General features: G+C 44.3%; 1 protein-coding gene across 6 annotated transcripts in view; it reads left to right on the top strand.

Annotated features, from left to right (window-relative positions):
• CDON (cell adhesion associated, oncogene regulated) overlaps positions 1-13,872 on the top strand; it is a 189,409-nt gene that overhangs the window by 160,953 nt on the left and 14,584 nt on the right. For all 6 annotated transcript variants that reach the window (XM_090027842.1, XM_090027846.1, XM_090027840.1 and 3 more), the window contains 4 exons: positions 3,794-3,916; positions 4,787-5,014; positions 6,260-6,534; positions 9,974-10,050. In XM_090027842.1, the coding sequence (XP_089883968.1) occupies positions 3,794-3,916; positions 4,787-5,014; positions 6,260-6,534; positions 9,974-10,050 (703 nt within the window). The remainder of the gene's footprint in view (positions 1-3,793; positions 3,917-4,786; positions 5,015-6,259; positions 6,535-9,973; positions 10,051-13,872) is intronic.

The raw sequence follows: 13,872 nt of genomic DNA, 5'->3' as shown, positions 1-13,872 counted from the left end.
CAAGCCTGAAGAGGCAGGTAAGGGTTGGGCTCCCACCCTCGTGTACACACCACAGGAGTTTAGCTCAGTTTAATTCTCCCTAAGTTGAAGCAGTGTTTTTAAAAACCCACCATTTCAATTTAGGGAGAACTAAACCAAATTAAGCCCCCTTGGCGTGTACATACGTCCCAGGTGATTACAGATGGTACGCTAGTTACTTTTCAAGGAAAACGGCATATAGCCATGATGGGTGCATTGCATATTAATCTAAATTACTTTTCCCAAAATTATTTATTTGTTTATTCAACAAACTGCATGTCTTAACTACTTGGCCTCATTCTGTCCACACATGAGCTTTTTTCTCTTCCTTCTTTAAGTCGTGACTATATTGGAACTTAATGGGTTTAATTTTTACTCTTATATTCATCTAGTTATACCAGTAGCTACAATGAATTGTGTACTGAAAACATCCGATACAGATGAAAATGTATAAATTTAGGTTAATCTATTAGTATAGTAAAACACAGGTTTCCAAACATTTTCTTATTGCATACCCCCTTCCAGATTTACGTGCTGCCTGGGTACCCCTACTAGCATACATTTTATATTTTAACCCCTTAAATGCCAATTATTATAATGAAAATTAAATCCACCATTACGCAATTTCTCTTGCATACCCCCCAGAGATGTTTTTCATACCTCCAGAAGTACACATAACACAGTTTGGGAGCCCCTGTACTAAAGCATAGTAAGCTGACATGAATAAAATTTGAATCAGTTTAAGTATATTTCCATTAGATGTTTATAATAGTTTAACTAAATGGATTGTGGATGGATGGATGGATGGATTGGAGCTTTCCAAAATAGATAAACCCTCTAGCTGTGCTTGCAAATTAGAAAACATTTTTCCAGTTACTTTGCTGTAGATGTTTAATTGCCTGTTATTTTGTAACATAGGGAATACATTCTGACCTTCAAATATTAGCTTGTTTGACAGCTTACCATGATTCATATTTTGCCTTTTAAACATGTTAACTGGGTAACCAAATGGTTCACTGGATCAGTCTGTGAATCTTTAGATTGTAACTTCTATGGAAGAAGTTATTACACATTTTTATACAAAAAATTAGGGAAAAATCTTTTTAATAGTCTGAATTAAATAAATTGAGGCCTTGTTCTGTTCAAGTGATGTGAGTGAGTTGTTCAGGTTTTTTTGCTGTTAACATAACAGGATCAAGGCATTATTTAGAAAATTGCTCCATACTTGACATAGACTGCACAGTATTGCAAGGTGACTTAAGCTTTAGCAAACTATAGAGCTGGAAAGATTTACTGTTTGTGTTGGGTGGATTGCTTAACAGAAGCTTATGCATTCAGCAGCGTTGTCTGTAGATATATTTTGGCTTTCTGGGACTTGCAACTTGTGTGTTTATAAATGTTAGGCACTGAGCAGTTAGTTAAGCAGGCTCCTCTGTGCTGTGAAATTTGCTTATTTCTGATTTTCAAGTTTATGCATACTGAAATCTTTGTAGCAGTCTGAAACGATTAGCAGCTGGTCTGTTGTGCCAAAGCCTGGAACTAAAATTTACATGGTGGAAACTTTAAACATTAAGCTTTTCTCTAAAATAGCTAAAGTTAGTCTCAATTAAAATATGAGCCTTTTTTTTAAAAAAAAAAATAGAATGTAGATGGAAACATATGATAATTAGTTTAGATGCTTTGTCTTTGGAATTAACTCCTACCCATTACAAATGACTAATGTGCCCTTATTTATCTTCCCTCAGTTAACCTCAAATTGATGTCTGATTTTTGACAGGGGAATTTATCTTGCAATGGCTCTGTCACTAGTAGAGGGGGGAAAAAAGGCTGTTGTGATGCTTTTGTTAGCTAACTAGTTGCCTGAGGCTTTCATTACCATTTCCTGGTAAGTCTTGTCTTCAGAGGAGAGACAAAAGCTTACAAAACGTTTTTCCCCTATTAAAATTGTCACAGACTACATGAATTTTATAAAACTGTTTGTGTTTGTATCGTGCAGCTCTCTAGAGTCTTCTCCTTTCAGCAGAAGTAAACTAAAACTTGTCCTCACGTGCTGAGATTTTTCCTTGTTGCTTGGATCCTGGAGATTTGAATTTTAAACCTAAATTCAGTCTGATGTCAGTTGTTTAAATGTTTTTCCTTGCTAATGGTGCATGGAGAGCACAGTTAAAGTGCCCGTACTGATTCCAGTTCCACTAATGGTTTAAAGCGGAAACCTAAAACCTGGTGTAGTAATTACTGAAAGGAATGTTTGGGGGTGGTAGGAGAGAGGAGACAGGAGTAAGCCTTGGAAAAATGTGTGCTTTAGGGATAGGCCAATTCGAGCTTCAAGCAATATTTAAATAAGTTATTATTTGGGCCATCTGTTTAATTTAGCATGTGTGTGATCTTCCACTTTAGTTGTGTATTTCATCTCCTGAATCTCTAAAGAAGGCAGTTTAAAGGATTTTTTCTTTGAGTCATAGTGTAAGTCACTATCTTTTCTAGGGTATTTTAGTTATACAGCCATAGGATTTGTACCTTTGCTTTGATTGTGTTGAGCTAGAATGGAACTTGGTGCCACCCCTGCTGGTCAAGAGGACTTTATTTTTTTAATTAATGCTTAGATCAGTATGGTGGTGTGACAGTTTCTTAGAAACAGTGGAAACAGTTCAAGGTAGTATTTTCTAAGAAGGATTAGAAGTTCTCAAACAGTTAATTAAACTCACCAAAAAGGCCTGTTTATTAAAATTTGTCACGAGTCTGTGAAAGTCAAGACCGAGAGTGATTTATATTGGAGTGCTTGGTACTTCAGGAGGGAGTCTAAATGAAACTTTGTCTGGGAGCCAGAGTTGACAAAATCATTTTATTAGACTGGAATCCATGCCCTCGGAGATGAGCAGAATGAAAAAAGGCAGATCTGTTGTCTAAGGGTGTTTCCTGGGTAATTAATAAAATATATTAAACTTCTTGTGGCTTCTACTACCTGAGAAGCCCAAGCATCAATTCAGGTCATTCTTTCCAGAGAAAACAGCCATGTGTTTAAACGGGACTTCAGCATTTTTAGATTTGAAGACACCTTGGTTTTCTTACAAAAACTGAGGTGGTATCACAGTGCTTTGACCAAATTCTGAACTGAAAGTTCATTTTCCCTACCTCGCCCTCTTGTTTCAGTGATATTTTTTTCCTCACTGCTTGCTCTAAACATTGTATTTTAAGCAGATGACATATTCCATTCCAGCAGTATGCACATCAGATGGATGAAGGAAATGTTACGGATAGTATCTGATTAATTTATTAAGTGTTTTTGACTCCTTTAGGAAAAAAATGTACTAGTAATTCTAAATGTAAAACATGAAGAACAATATATCCTCAAAAGAAAAGCTCTGTGGAAGCGAGAGCTTTTATTTTTGTGGGAAATTCTGCCATTTTAAAATTTCCCATAAATAAAGTTTCCAGAAACATGTATGGATGCATTCTATTCCAAAACATGTCAAAATTGAAGATTACAGTTTTGTTAAACCCTTTTCTCATTTTTATTTTTCTCCCCAAAACAACATTTTTATCAAAACTGACACATTCTTCGCCCAGGTAGAATATTATAAAGATAATATTCCTTCTGTACTACAAAGCAAAACTGCAACAACTGGATGTTTTTTCTTTGCCAAAAGAAGAGAGCCAGAAGCTGTATTTTCTTCTGTGACTTAAGGGGTACACTGCCACAACCACACACTTACATGCATTTAGTTCTGTCTTATGTCCAACAAGAAAACAAGTTAAAATTCCTCTCTTTTTCTAGGTACAAAACAATGGCATTTGATAAGTCATCTGCAACCAGAAACATCTTATGATATTAAAATGCAGTGTTATAATGAAGGTGGAGAGAGTGAGTACAGCAACGTGATGATCTGTGAAACGAAAGGTGAGGAGGCAGTGCCTCTATATATCTCCAAGATAAAATTACTGAATTACATTACCATGTAATATATGTTTCCTTATCTCTTAAATATTTCTTTCTAAACCTGGTAGGCTAGAATCTGTTTTGCAAACATTAAATATAGTTAGCTCACTTAAAACCTTGGCGGCAGCACCTGGTGATCAAAAGCTTAGTCCTAGAAAATTAATAATTGCAGGTCAGTGATTCTTTGAAGAGTATGAGCTATCTGCAATACAGTATGCATGTGGTGTGCTAACTAACTGTTAAGTATGTAATTGATGTGATGGTGTCTTTTGCTTTTCTGAAATCATTTTGACTTCCTGCTGTTTTTCTGGAACCAGGTAAGATTTCTATCTGACTCTTAATACTTTCTTAAAGAACGAAATTTTAGAAAAGTAGGTCATCTGGCAATGGCTGGTTGGTTGAAATGAACAGTGTGGTTTTTCCTGACCTCAAAAGTGGAAAATTTTGTGTGTGTTGGGAGCTGACATTTTTTTCTGTGTTGGAAATTTGGTGCAGTCTCTCGTAATGCTTATGTTCACTTGCTCATTGGAAGTGTCATGTGACTTAAATGAGCGTGCTAGGTAGGTGGATAATCAGCATTTTCCAAGGAAAATAATTGTTTGTAGTATCCAACCTCATCAGTGTGTATAAAATATATTGAAAACATTGAATATATTTTCAGTCAGATATTTTTATCTACAAGATATTGGAGCACTAAGTTCCAGTGTTTCTGAATTTGTGAACTGAATGTATCTGATTTAATTGGAAGTATATAAACCTATGGAATACCTCTTCCACAGACTTCTTGTTCCCAGTTGTGTTCATAAGAAAATGTATGTCTCTTTCAATTAGTGAAGCGCACACCTGGAGCCTCAGAATATCCAGTGAAAGACCTGAGTACACCACCTAATTCTCTTGTTCATGGTGTTGGGAGCAATGCCGGTCCATCAAATGGCCCTGTTCGGAGCAGTGACATGCTGTATCTGATTGTGGGCTGTGTCCTTGGAGTGATGGTCCTTATTCTCATAGTTTTTATTGCCATGTGTCTATGGAAGAATCGTCAACAAACCACCATGCAGAGTAAGTTATTCTTGGTTTTCTTTTCTGTAAATATAATGTGTGTGTATATTATCAGACTAAAATTAGAGCGAATTCAGATTTTAAGTACTATAAATGAGGAAAGATTCATCCTCTTTCATGATAAGCTGGGATTTGAGTAGGAATGCAAATGGAAGTTTCAGTTCCTGTTGAAAAACAGTGAAGACTATTTGTGACTGTGTTCTCCGTTTCTCTGTATTGAGACTCGTACAAACTACTGTTCACTGTTGGATTACTTCACTTTTAGAGATGCCATTCTGTGGATCAATTAATACCCTGAACAAGCAAAGAGCCTTAGGCTTATGTTTACCCTTAAGCACAAGGACAGTCTCCTTAAATTTAAGTGTTAGTACTCACTTAATATTCATCACTCGATTAACACATGTTCCTAGATACAAGCATAAACCCCATATTTTGTCTATCTCTTACTTTTTTCTGGAACAACAGATATTCTGTAGCACATTAATAAAAGCAAAGAAAAGAAGAAAGAAAGGAGGGAAAAAAGGGAAAAAAGAACCCCCTCCCCCCCCCCAAAAGGATAACCATGGTGTTGGCCAGTATTCTCCATGCCAGCAAAATTGTGTTTGATCTCTAAAGCTGTGGGAGGGCAGTTAATAAGCAAAACCTGCCAGTTCCCAACTAGGAACATTCTGTAAAGTACTTTCAAATACTTGACTTCTGTAAAGTGCTGAATGGATAAGATGAAATTCTGTTCCCAGAAAAATACTCTGATCTATCTGAATCATACATTAAATTATTACCTCTTTTCTGGTACATTAACTCGCTTTGTTTCTACAGTTTGCAGTTATTTTTAAATGTGATTCTTAATTCCCTTCAACAACTCAAGCTTGTACAAAACTTCTTGTAGAATAAGGCAGAAGGGTTTTTTTGGTTTTGTTTTTAATTTACTCCAGATTTGTTTTGTGTGAAACGTTAGACAGAGTAAGCTAAACAGTCTCCACTATGCACCTGTTGATCAAGCAAATGATTCTGTTTTAAAATACTGTTTTTAGTGATCAGAATCTTCAGTGATAATAAATAAGTACTACAGCTTGGGGGGTAATAGAGAGCCTGGAAAGGGTTTTATGGTTTTACTTTGTCCCTGAGATGCTCCTCCAACTTTGCTTGTAATAAAGAATTATTTTTTTATTTGATTATCTTATACTAAATATGTAGCAACATTTTGCTAACAATGTATTCTAATTGTCACTGTATCTCCCTTCACAGAGTATGACCCTCCTAGTTACCTCTACCAAGGGGCAGATATGAATGGGCAAATGAATGAGTATACTACGTTGCCAGGCACAAGTCGTGTCAATGGCAGCATACGTGGAAACTTCATTGGCAACGGTAGCCTCAATAATGGCTGTCCACACATCCATCATAAGGTTTCTAATGGAGTTAATGGGATCATGAATGGAGGAGCTGGACTTTACCCAGGGCACACCAATTCCCTTTCCAGGACACACATGGATTATGATCACCCCCACCATTTAGTAAATGTAAGAGACCTTTCACTGATAATGTACATCCTACTTCTTACCTTAGAGTGTATTCAAAGCTGTAGAAGGAAACTTAGGCTAGTCAGATCAATTGCAAGTCCCATAATAAGTGTTAACTCCCCCTTACACCAACTTTGAGAGTAAAATTTAAGGGCTGTCCACAGCCAGGGCCCTACTGGTGTGCCTACTCCCCCCCACCCCATTGACCCCCCCTGCCCCTACAGCTCTGCCAGAGGGTACCCCCAGCTTCTAGGGCTATAGAGCCAGGGACCCAGGCCCACAGTCCCCTGCCCCTGACAGAAGGCAGTGGCTACTGCAGTGGTGCACAGCTTGGCTCCCGCCCCTGCTGCCTGCCTGCTGTGGGCTCTGGTGGGATGGGGCTGGCTCTGTGCCACAGTGTGCACTTCTGGAGGGCAGGGGGAACCCACACCCCCCAGATCTGTGCACAGGGCAGGTACATGCTGCAGGCTCGGGCTCCCGCCCTGCTGCCCTACCCTGGGGCCTCAGCCCAGCGGATGTGACCTGGCACTGCAGGGCATAGTGCAGCTTGCAACTGCAAGCTATGTAGTGCCCTGGCAACACGATCCCCTATGCACAGAGCTGCAGCAAGGGGACAACCCATGGTCCCCCGTGCCTGCAGGGCCCCGATTACCAGGACAATGCAGAGCTCACAGCTGCAAACAGCTTTCCTGTGTGGTCCCACTGCTCTGCAGCACCAGTTCACACCTACTGGCTTGGGAGGGCATCAGGGTAAGAGTCCAAGCCTGCAGCATGTACCTCCCTCCCCCATCCCTACCTCATGCACAGATTGGGGGGCACAGGTTTCCCCCCTTCTCCCCAGGAGTCAGCCCCACCCCTGCACAAGCCACCAGTGGTCCATTGAAGCCCCAGGCCCCAAACCCCACATGCTGCCCAGCGGGGCAACAGCTGCAGCCCTGCCCAACTCCCTCCCTCCCTTTCGGGGTCTCGTATCTCCACCCCACTTACCTGCGGGAGCTGCTCTTTAGGCTGCCTGGCAGCCGTGTGCATGTCCATGCACATGGTGCCTCCTGCCTGACTGCCCTCTTCTTGCTGCCCCCAGCCCCTTGCTGGAACTCTGCCCGCCTGCAGGGGGCTCGCTGCAAACCTGCAAAAATCTACGGGCTTCTCTGCTACGAAGAGAAATCCGTGTTTTACTCCAGTAAGGGTGGGAAACCCACATTTTACTCCGTTTTTCCATGGGAAACGGAAAACCCAGATCCCTACTTATGACCTAGACATAAATAACTTTATTTACTTTGTGGTTTCATCTTTTCAGATTTTGCAAGAGGGGTATAAAATGTTGGGAATTGTGCAATAATAGTTTGTGATACTGAACTGTACATATGGTAATTACTTCATCTTTGAGGTGAATAGATTTAGCTGTGCTCTGTTTATCCAACTCTTTTCCTCCACCTGTTTCAGATCTGTAACTTTAAGCACTGCTTTTAATTATACCACAGTGTGCACAGAGCTGGGAGTTCATAAAATAAACTGTGCCTCTGGCCTTGAAATACGACAACATAATAAGTCTGCTTTTCTGAGTCCCTTGTTTGCGACTTCAGAGACTCAGACGAATTTCTTGAAGTAAAAAAATGGCCTGAGACTGTGACCCAGCCTTTGTGTGTCATGGAAAAGTACTTAATTTGTGTCTCATTTCCAAGAGAGGATAATGATTTCAATATTGTCTATGGAAACAGGCAGCTTGCACTCAAATTTTACTAATTTTTTGTCACCAGTCCTACTCAAAATTGTGAACATTGCCGAAGAAAACTGAAGGAAAAAGTTCAAAAAGTCTGAGTAACACATGCTGTTTCTAGAGGGAAAGCTGGGGCTATTGTTTGCTTTGGTAATTGAACACAAGTACTTCATTTTATTGAACAACAAATCGCCACTTGTACAGTAGTTGCCACTTCAGATAACTAGAGCTTTGAGTCTGGGCCATTCAGCTTATCACATGGTTTACTTTTTGTGCCAATCTTAACTAATAAGTGCATTTCTTTGCTTTTCCTTGAAGGCCAATTTTTTTTTGTTCTAAAACTAGCCAACCTAATCATGGGGGGAATATCAGAATGATAGTTTGGTTCAGATAAGCTCTCAAAAATATGTGCTTCTCCAACCACTTGATACTGCAAAGCTGGTTTGTAGGTACTACAGCTGGATTCTTTTTACTGTATTCAATCTTGTAATTGTTACTTTGGGACTTATGCTTCTAGATACAGATTGGAAAATCCAAACACCTGATTTTTAGCTTAAGCTTGCATATAGTGTAAATTGACAGAGACCTATACTGCCAGTAAATACAACTAGGAATGGTACTGAGAACATCTGAAGGACTGTCTCCTCAGTTGAGATGCTGTTGATGGCTACTAAGGAAGGGAATCAGCAACTGAATCCAGTTCCATGCAACAAAGAAAACTCGTTGCATGACCATAGCAGGGGAACTGGATGTCCTGACTCCTTGGAATTTCTATTATTATTTCAGTGATTGGAGTAGTGAAGAAAATAAATTGGTGGGGGAAGGTGAAAGACTTTAGAACGAGTAGCCTCCAAGGTCCACATATGAGAGCATACAGGTCAGCAAAAAGTAGTGCCTGTTTCAAAGATATGCAAGAACAAGGAGTGCTGGAGAAGAAGCATTTTTCCAAGCAGCTCCGATCTCAAAGGGCCAAATGAGTTTTCCCAAACCCGCTCCCCTTATGAAAATACAGAATTATAGCACAACTGTATAGCACCGTTTTCAAATGGTTCTCACATCAGTGTCCACCCAGTATTTGACAATGAGGTATGTGTTAATCTGGGCATTTTACTTACTTGCAGTGGGCCCCCTCAGCCAAAACCAACAACACAAAATCCCTCTCACTCCAGGCTCATTGCTGGCTAAGGAATTACCCCATCTGTAAAAATAAAAAAAGTGTTTCAAAAATCAGTTTAGTGAAGTAAACTGATCTAATCGCAGTAATGACAGGAAAGTGGGATGGGTTTCTGTTGTGACTCATGTGCTCTGCATGTTTAAAAACTCTGTCTCCCCAAGCAGGCAGAGTTCTCTAACAAACAGGAATTTGCTTTCATGTCTGTCATCAGTATTAAACATATTTACAGTGTGTTTATTAAATTAAATGTGGGCATATTGGGATAAAAGCAAGCCAGGGAAATTACTACATACTTGTCTAAGCTACAGTTATTTACTTTTCTCGCATGCTGGCAGAAGACTGTACTGTGACTGTGTATAATACAAGCTCAATATTGCCATGCCACATGACAAAATGAAGAAGATTGATAAAGTGATTAAGATTTCAAGCTGAAAGGAAAGGTCCTGAAGATAAACATACATTTAGTTGTATGTTCATTTATCATAGAGTGCATCTTGCATGCCTGTGTTGCAGTTGATTTCTGAGCTTTTCTTTTTTCTTTCTTTCAGGGTGGAATGTACACAGCAGTGCCTCAGGTCGACCCTTCTGAGTGCATCAACTGTCGAAATTGTCGGAACAATAACAGGTAACTTAGAGCTCATCTTCAGAGACCTGTACAAAGTGCAACCATCGCAGCATGTCTGTGAGGGGAAATCGCACATTATCCTGTTTTACGGATTGAAAAGCGGAATCGGGTAGATTCTTGGCCAGTGGCACAAAGGAGGTCAGCGTGAGTGTGCATTCAGCAGATGGCTCTGAAAGTGAGATGAGAAATGAAGTAGATTGATTCATAGATTGCAAGGCCGGAAGGGACCTCAGAAGCTTATTGGGTCCAGCCCCCTGCACCAGGCAGGAAAAATAACTGTGGGTCAGGTGACCCCAGCAAGGTGACCGTCCAGTCTCCTCTTGAAGATTTCCAGGGTAGGTGATTGCACCACCTCTGGAGGGAGCTTATTCCATAGTCTGGACACCCTGACTGAAGAAGTTTTTTCCTAATGTTGAGCCTGAATTGATCTTCCAGGAGTTTGTGGCCATTACTCTTGGCTTTCCCCTTGGGTGTCCTGGTGAACAGTTGCTCACCAAACCCTTGATGTACTCCCCTAGTGTGGTGATAAGCTGCCACCAAGTCCCCTCTCAGCTTTCTTTTCCTCAGGCTGAAGAGTCTGAGATCCCTCAGCCTTGCCTCGTGTGGTTTGCCTTTTAAGACTCTGATCATACAGATGGCTCTTTGGACTCTTTCAAGCTTGTCCACGTCTTTGTTTAAAGCGTGGTGCCCAGAACTGGACACAGTACTCCAACTGTGGTTTCACGAGTGCTGAGTAGAGTGGAAGAATCACCTCCTCGGCTTTGCTGTAGATGCATCAATTAATGCATGCCAGAGTATTATTTGGCCTACTGGCTACAGCATCGGATTGCCGGCTCATATTCATGTTGTGGAGAAAATAAACTTGGTGCTAAGTCTCTTGGACCTCCTCTTGTTCAAATCATTAGTGTAAACCTCTTTGTTTTTGTTGGGCTTGGACAAATGAGTCATTCAGTTTTGACCTTTTTCCTCCATGATCCCTTCAGTTTTGTGCAATAGTGTGTGCTCTGCTATATTACAGATCTCATTTCAAAACTGAACAGTTAAAAGGCTAATTGGTCCTATAGTATTTTCATGGTAAGGACCTTGTTACACTAAGTGCAAGTTGTATTTAGGTCATAGTAAGCATTAATATGACTTGGAAAGTTTTCTTAGAAGTCACACATTAATGCTTCCTACAGTCTAAGGCTGTTTGTACACACCACGGGTTTTAATTCAGTTTAGTTCTCCCTAAATGAAACGGTGGGTTTTTAAAAACACCACTTCAATTTAGGGAGTATTAAACCAAAGTAAACCTCTGTGGCGTGTACACAAAGGTTGGGGGCCTGATCCTTACCTGCTTCTTCGGCAGCAGGGGAGGGTGCGAGCTGCCAATGGGCCGATGGGTCCCAGAGCTGCGTGGGGGCCCCCCAGGCAGCACCCGGACCAGGCAGTCCTGGATGGTGCTGTAGCCATGGAGGGAAGCACCAACCCCCCAGCAGCCGTGGGGGGAAGCACCGAGCCCCCGCACAGCTCATGTGGGGAGGAGAGGAAAAAAAAGGTCAGGCTTGCTTCTTTTTTTTTCTCTTCAGTGGAGCCTGCCTGCATGGGCTGCCACCAGGTCCCACAGCTGCTGAATTGCACAGGGCCCACCAAGCCCTGAGCATGTCTGCTTCCAGTGCCCTGTTGCACTTTTTTAGGTAGCAAACTAAAACACCTTGGAGGTGCTTTATCTTGCTACATACCAAACACACTCAGGTAGGCTCCGGAGCGGTGAGAGACGCGCGGGTGAAGCCCGCTGCGCCCCCACTCCCCCGAAGCCCCCCAGACATCCCCTCAGCAGCCACCGAGCCCTCTGCCGACCCCCAGCACAGCCGGAGGTGAGCAGGCTCGTGGTGGGAAGGGGTTAACTCCTCGCTTGCTGGGAGGAGGCGGCTGCCTGGTGCCGGGCTGGGTCAAGCCCCCGCCCAGGCCCCTACTTGGCCCAGCCCCCCAGGGAGCCACGCGAACAGGCTGCGCAAACAGGCGCTCGAGTTAGCGCGGAGTTCGCACGGGGGAGGGTGTGGGAGGGCATGAGACCCTGCCTGCGACCCCCCAGCCATAGCCAGCCCCAGCCGTAGCCAACCTACGAGAGGCATGACACGGATGGGCACGCGCCGCGCCCCGAGGGTCCCCTCGGGCTCTGCGGCCCCTCCACTGGGCACCTCAGAGACGGCCACCCAGACGGAGCCCATGGTTCTGGGCTCCACGCGGACGGAGCCCCTGGCTCTTGGCTGCGGGGGCTGCCTGTCCCTTTTTCAGGCTCTGGGGCCCGGGAGCATGGCCACCTCCCCTTGCGGGGTCTGCTCCCTACTGGGGTCTCTGGTGCGCCAGCTGGAGGAGCTCCAGGCCACAGCCCAGAGACTGCGTGCCATCAGGGACTGCGAGCAGGAGATAGACTCCTACTGCCAGGCCCTTCTCCCCCGGGAGCCGCAGGGGAGAGCTCCGTCTCCCTCCACGACTAAGGAGGACTCTGAGACCTCCCACTCTGCCGAGTCAGGGGCATGGACCAAGGTGGTCAAGGGTCCAAAGGCCCGCCGCACCAAGGGCCCTCCCTCACCGGAGCTTAGCAACAGGTTCGCACCTCTTGCAGCCCCAGCAGAGACTGCTCAGTTGCCGGCTCCTATCAGGCAACCCAGGCTCGACCGCAGCTACTGGCCCCGCTCTCCCCAAGACAAAGAGAAAGGTGTTTGTTGTGGGAGACTCCATCCTGCGGGGCACTGAGGGGGCAATCTGCCGCCCCGACCCCTTAGCCCGGGAAGTCTGCTGCTTCCCGGGGGCCTGCATCCAAGACATTGCGGAGAGGATCCCGCAGCTCCTCCGGCCCACAGACCACTACCCCATGCTCCTTATTCACGTGGGCACCAATGACAAGGCTCGGAGCACCCCCAGCCAGGTCATGAGGCGCTACAGGGAGTTGGGAGCGGGGCTTAGGGGTCTGGGAGCTCAGGTGGTGTTTTCATCGATCCTCCCAGTCTCGGGCTATGGGCTGAGGAGCGAGAGGAGGAACCATGCAGTGAACCAAAGACTGCGGAGCCATCGGGTGTCATCGGGAAGGCTTTGGCTTCCATGACCACAGCCCGCTCTTTGGCGAGAGAGGCAGCAAGCTGCTGGGAAGAGATGGCCTCCACCTCTCTCCCCTGGGGAGGAGGCTCTTCTCAGCCAGGCTGGCTGACCTGCTCCACCGGCCTTGAAACTAAGCCCGCTGGGGGGTGGGGGGACTACTGCCACTGCTGGCCCGCTGAACGGCCCTTGCAAAGCCAGCAGACCAAGGCACTTAAGGGAGCCCACCCCTGCCCCAGCCCTGGCACAATCTGTGGGCAAGGCAAGAGCCCCCAAGGGCACACTTGCCTGCCTGTACACTAATGCCAGGAGCCTGGGCAACAAGCAGGACGAGTTCGTCCTCCTGCTTAGTGAAAAGAAATATGATGTCATTGAGATAATGGAGACCTGGTGGGACTCCACCCATGACTGGACCACGGGTATAGAGGGCTATACCCTGTACAGGAGGGATCGTGTTGACGAAAGGGGCGGGGGTGTAGCTCTCTATGTGAAGGAAAGCTACATGTCCCTGCAAGCTGATGTTGGCGATCGGCATGGACAGCTAGAGACCCTCTGGGTAAAAATTCGTGGGGAAAACGGCACAGGGGACACAACGGTGGGAGTCTACTACAGACCTCCCACTCACAGTCCTGAGCTTGACCAGGAGTTCACCCGGGAACTGACTGAGGCCGCTTGCTCCAGGACCTTGGTTGTCATGGGTGACTTCAATTACCTGGACATCTCGTGGGAAGATCACTCAGCAAA

This window comes from Crocodylus siamensis, chromosome 14 (assembly GCF_052110815.1).
Source record: "Crocodylus siamensis isolate JL-2025a chromosome 14, ASM5211081v1, whole genome shotgun sequence".
In the NCBI taxonomy this organism is placed as follows: Eukaryota; Metazoa; Chordata; order Crocodylia; family Crocodylidae; genus Crocodylus; species Crocodylus siamensis.
This window is presented reverse-complemented; position numbering and strand designations above follow the sequence as displayed.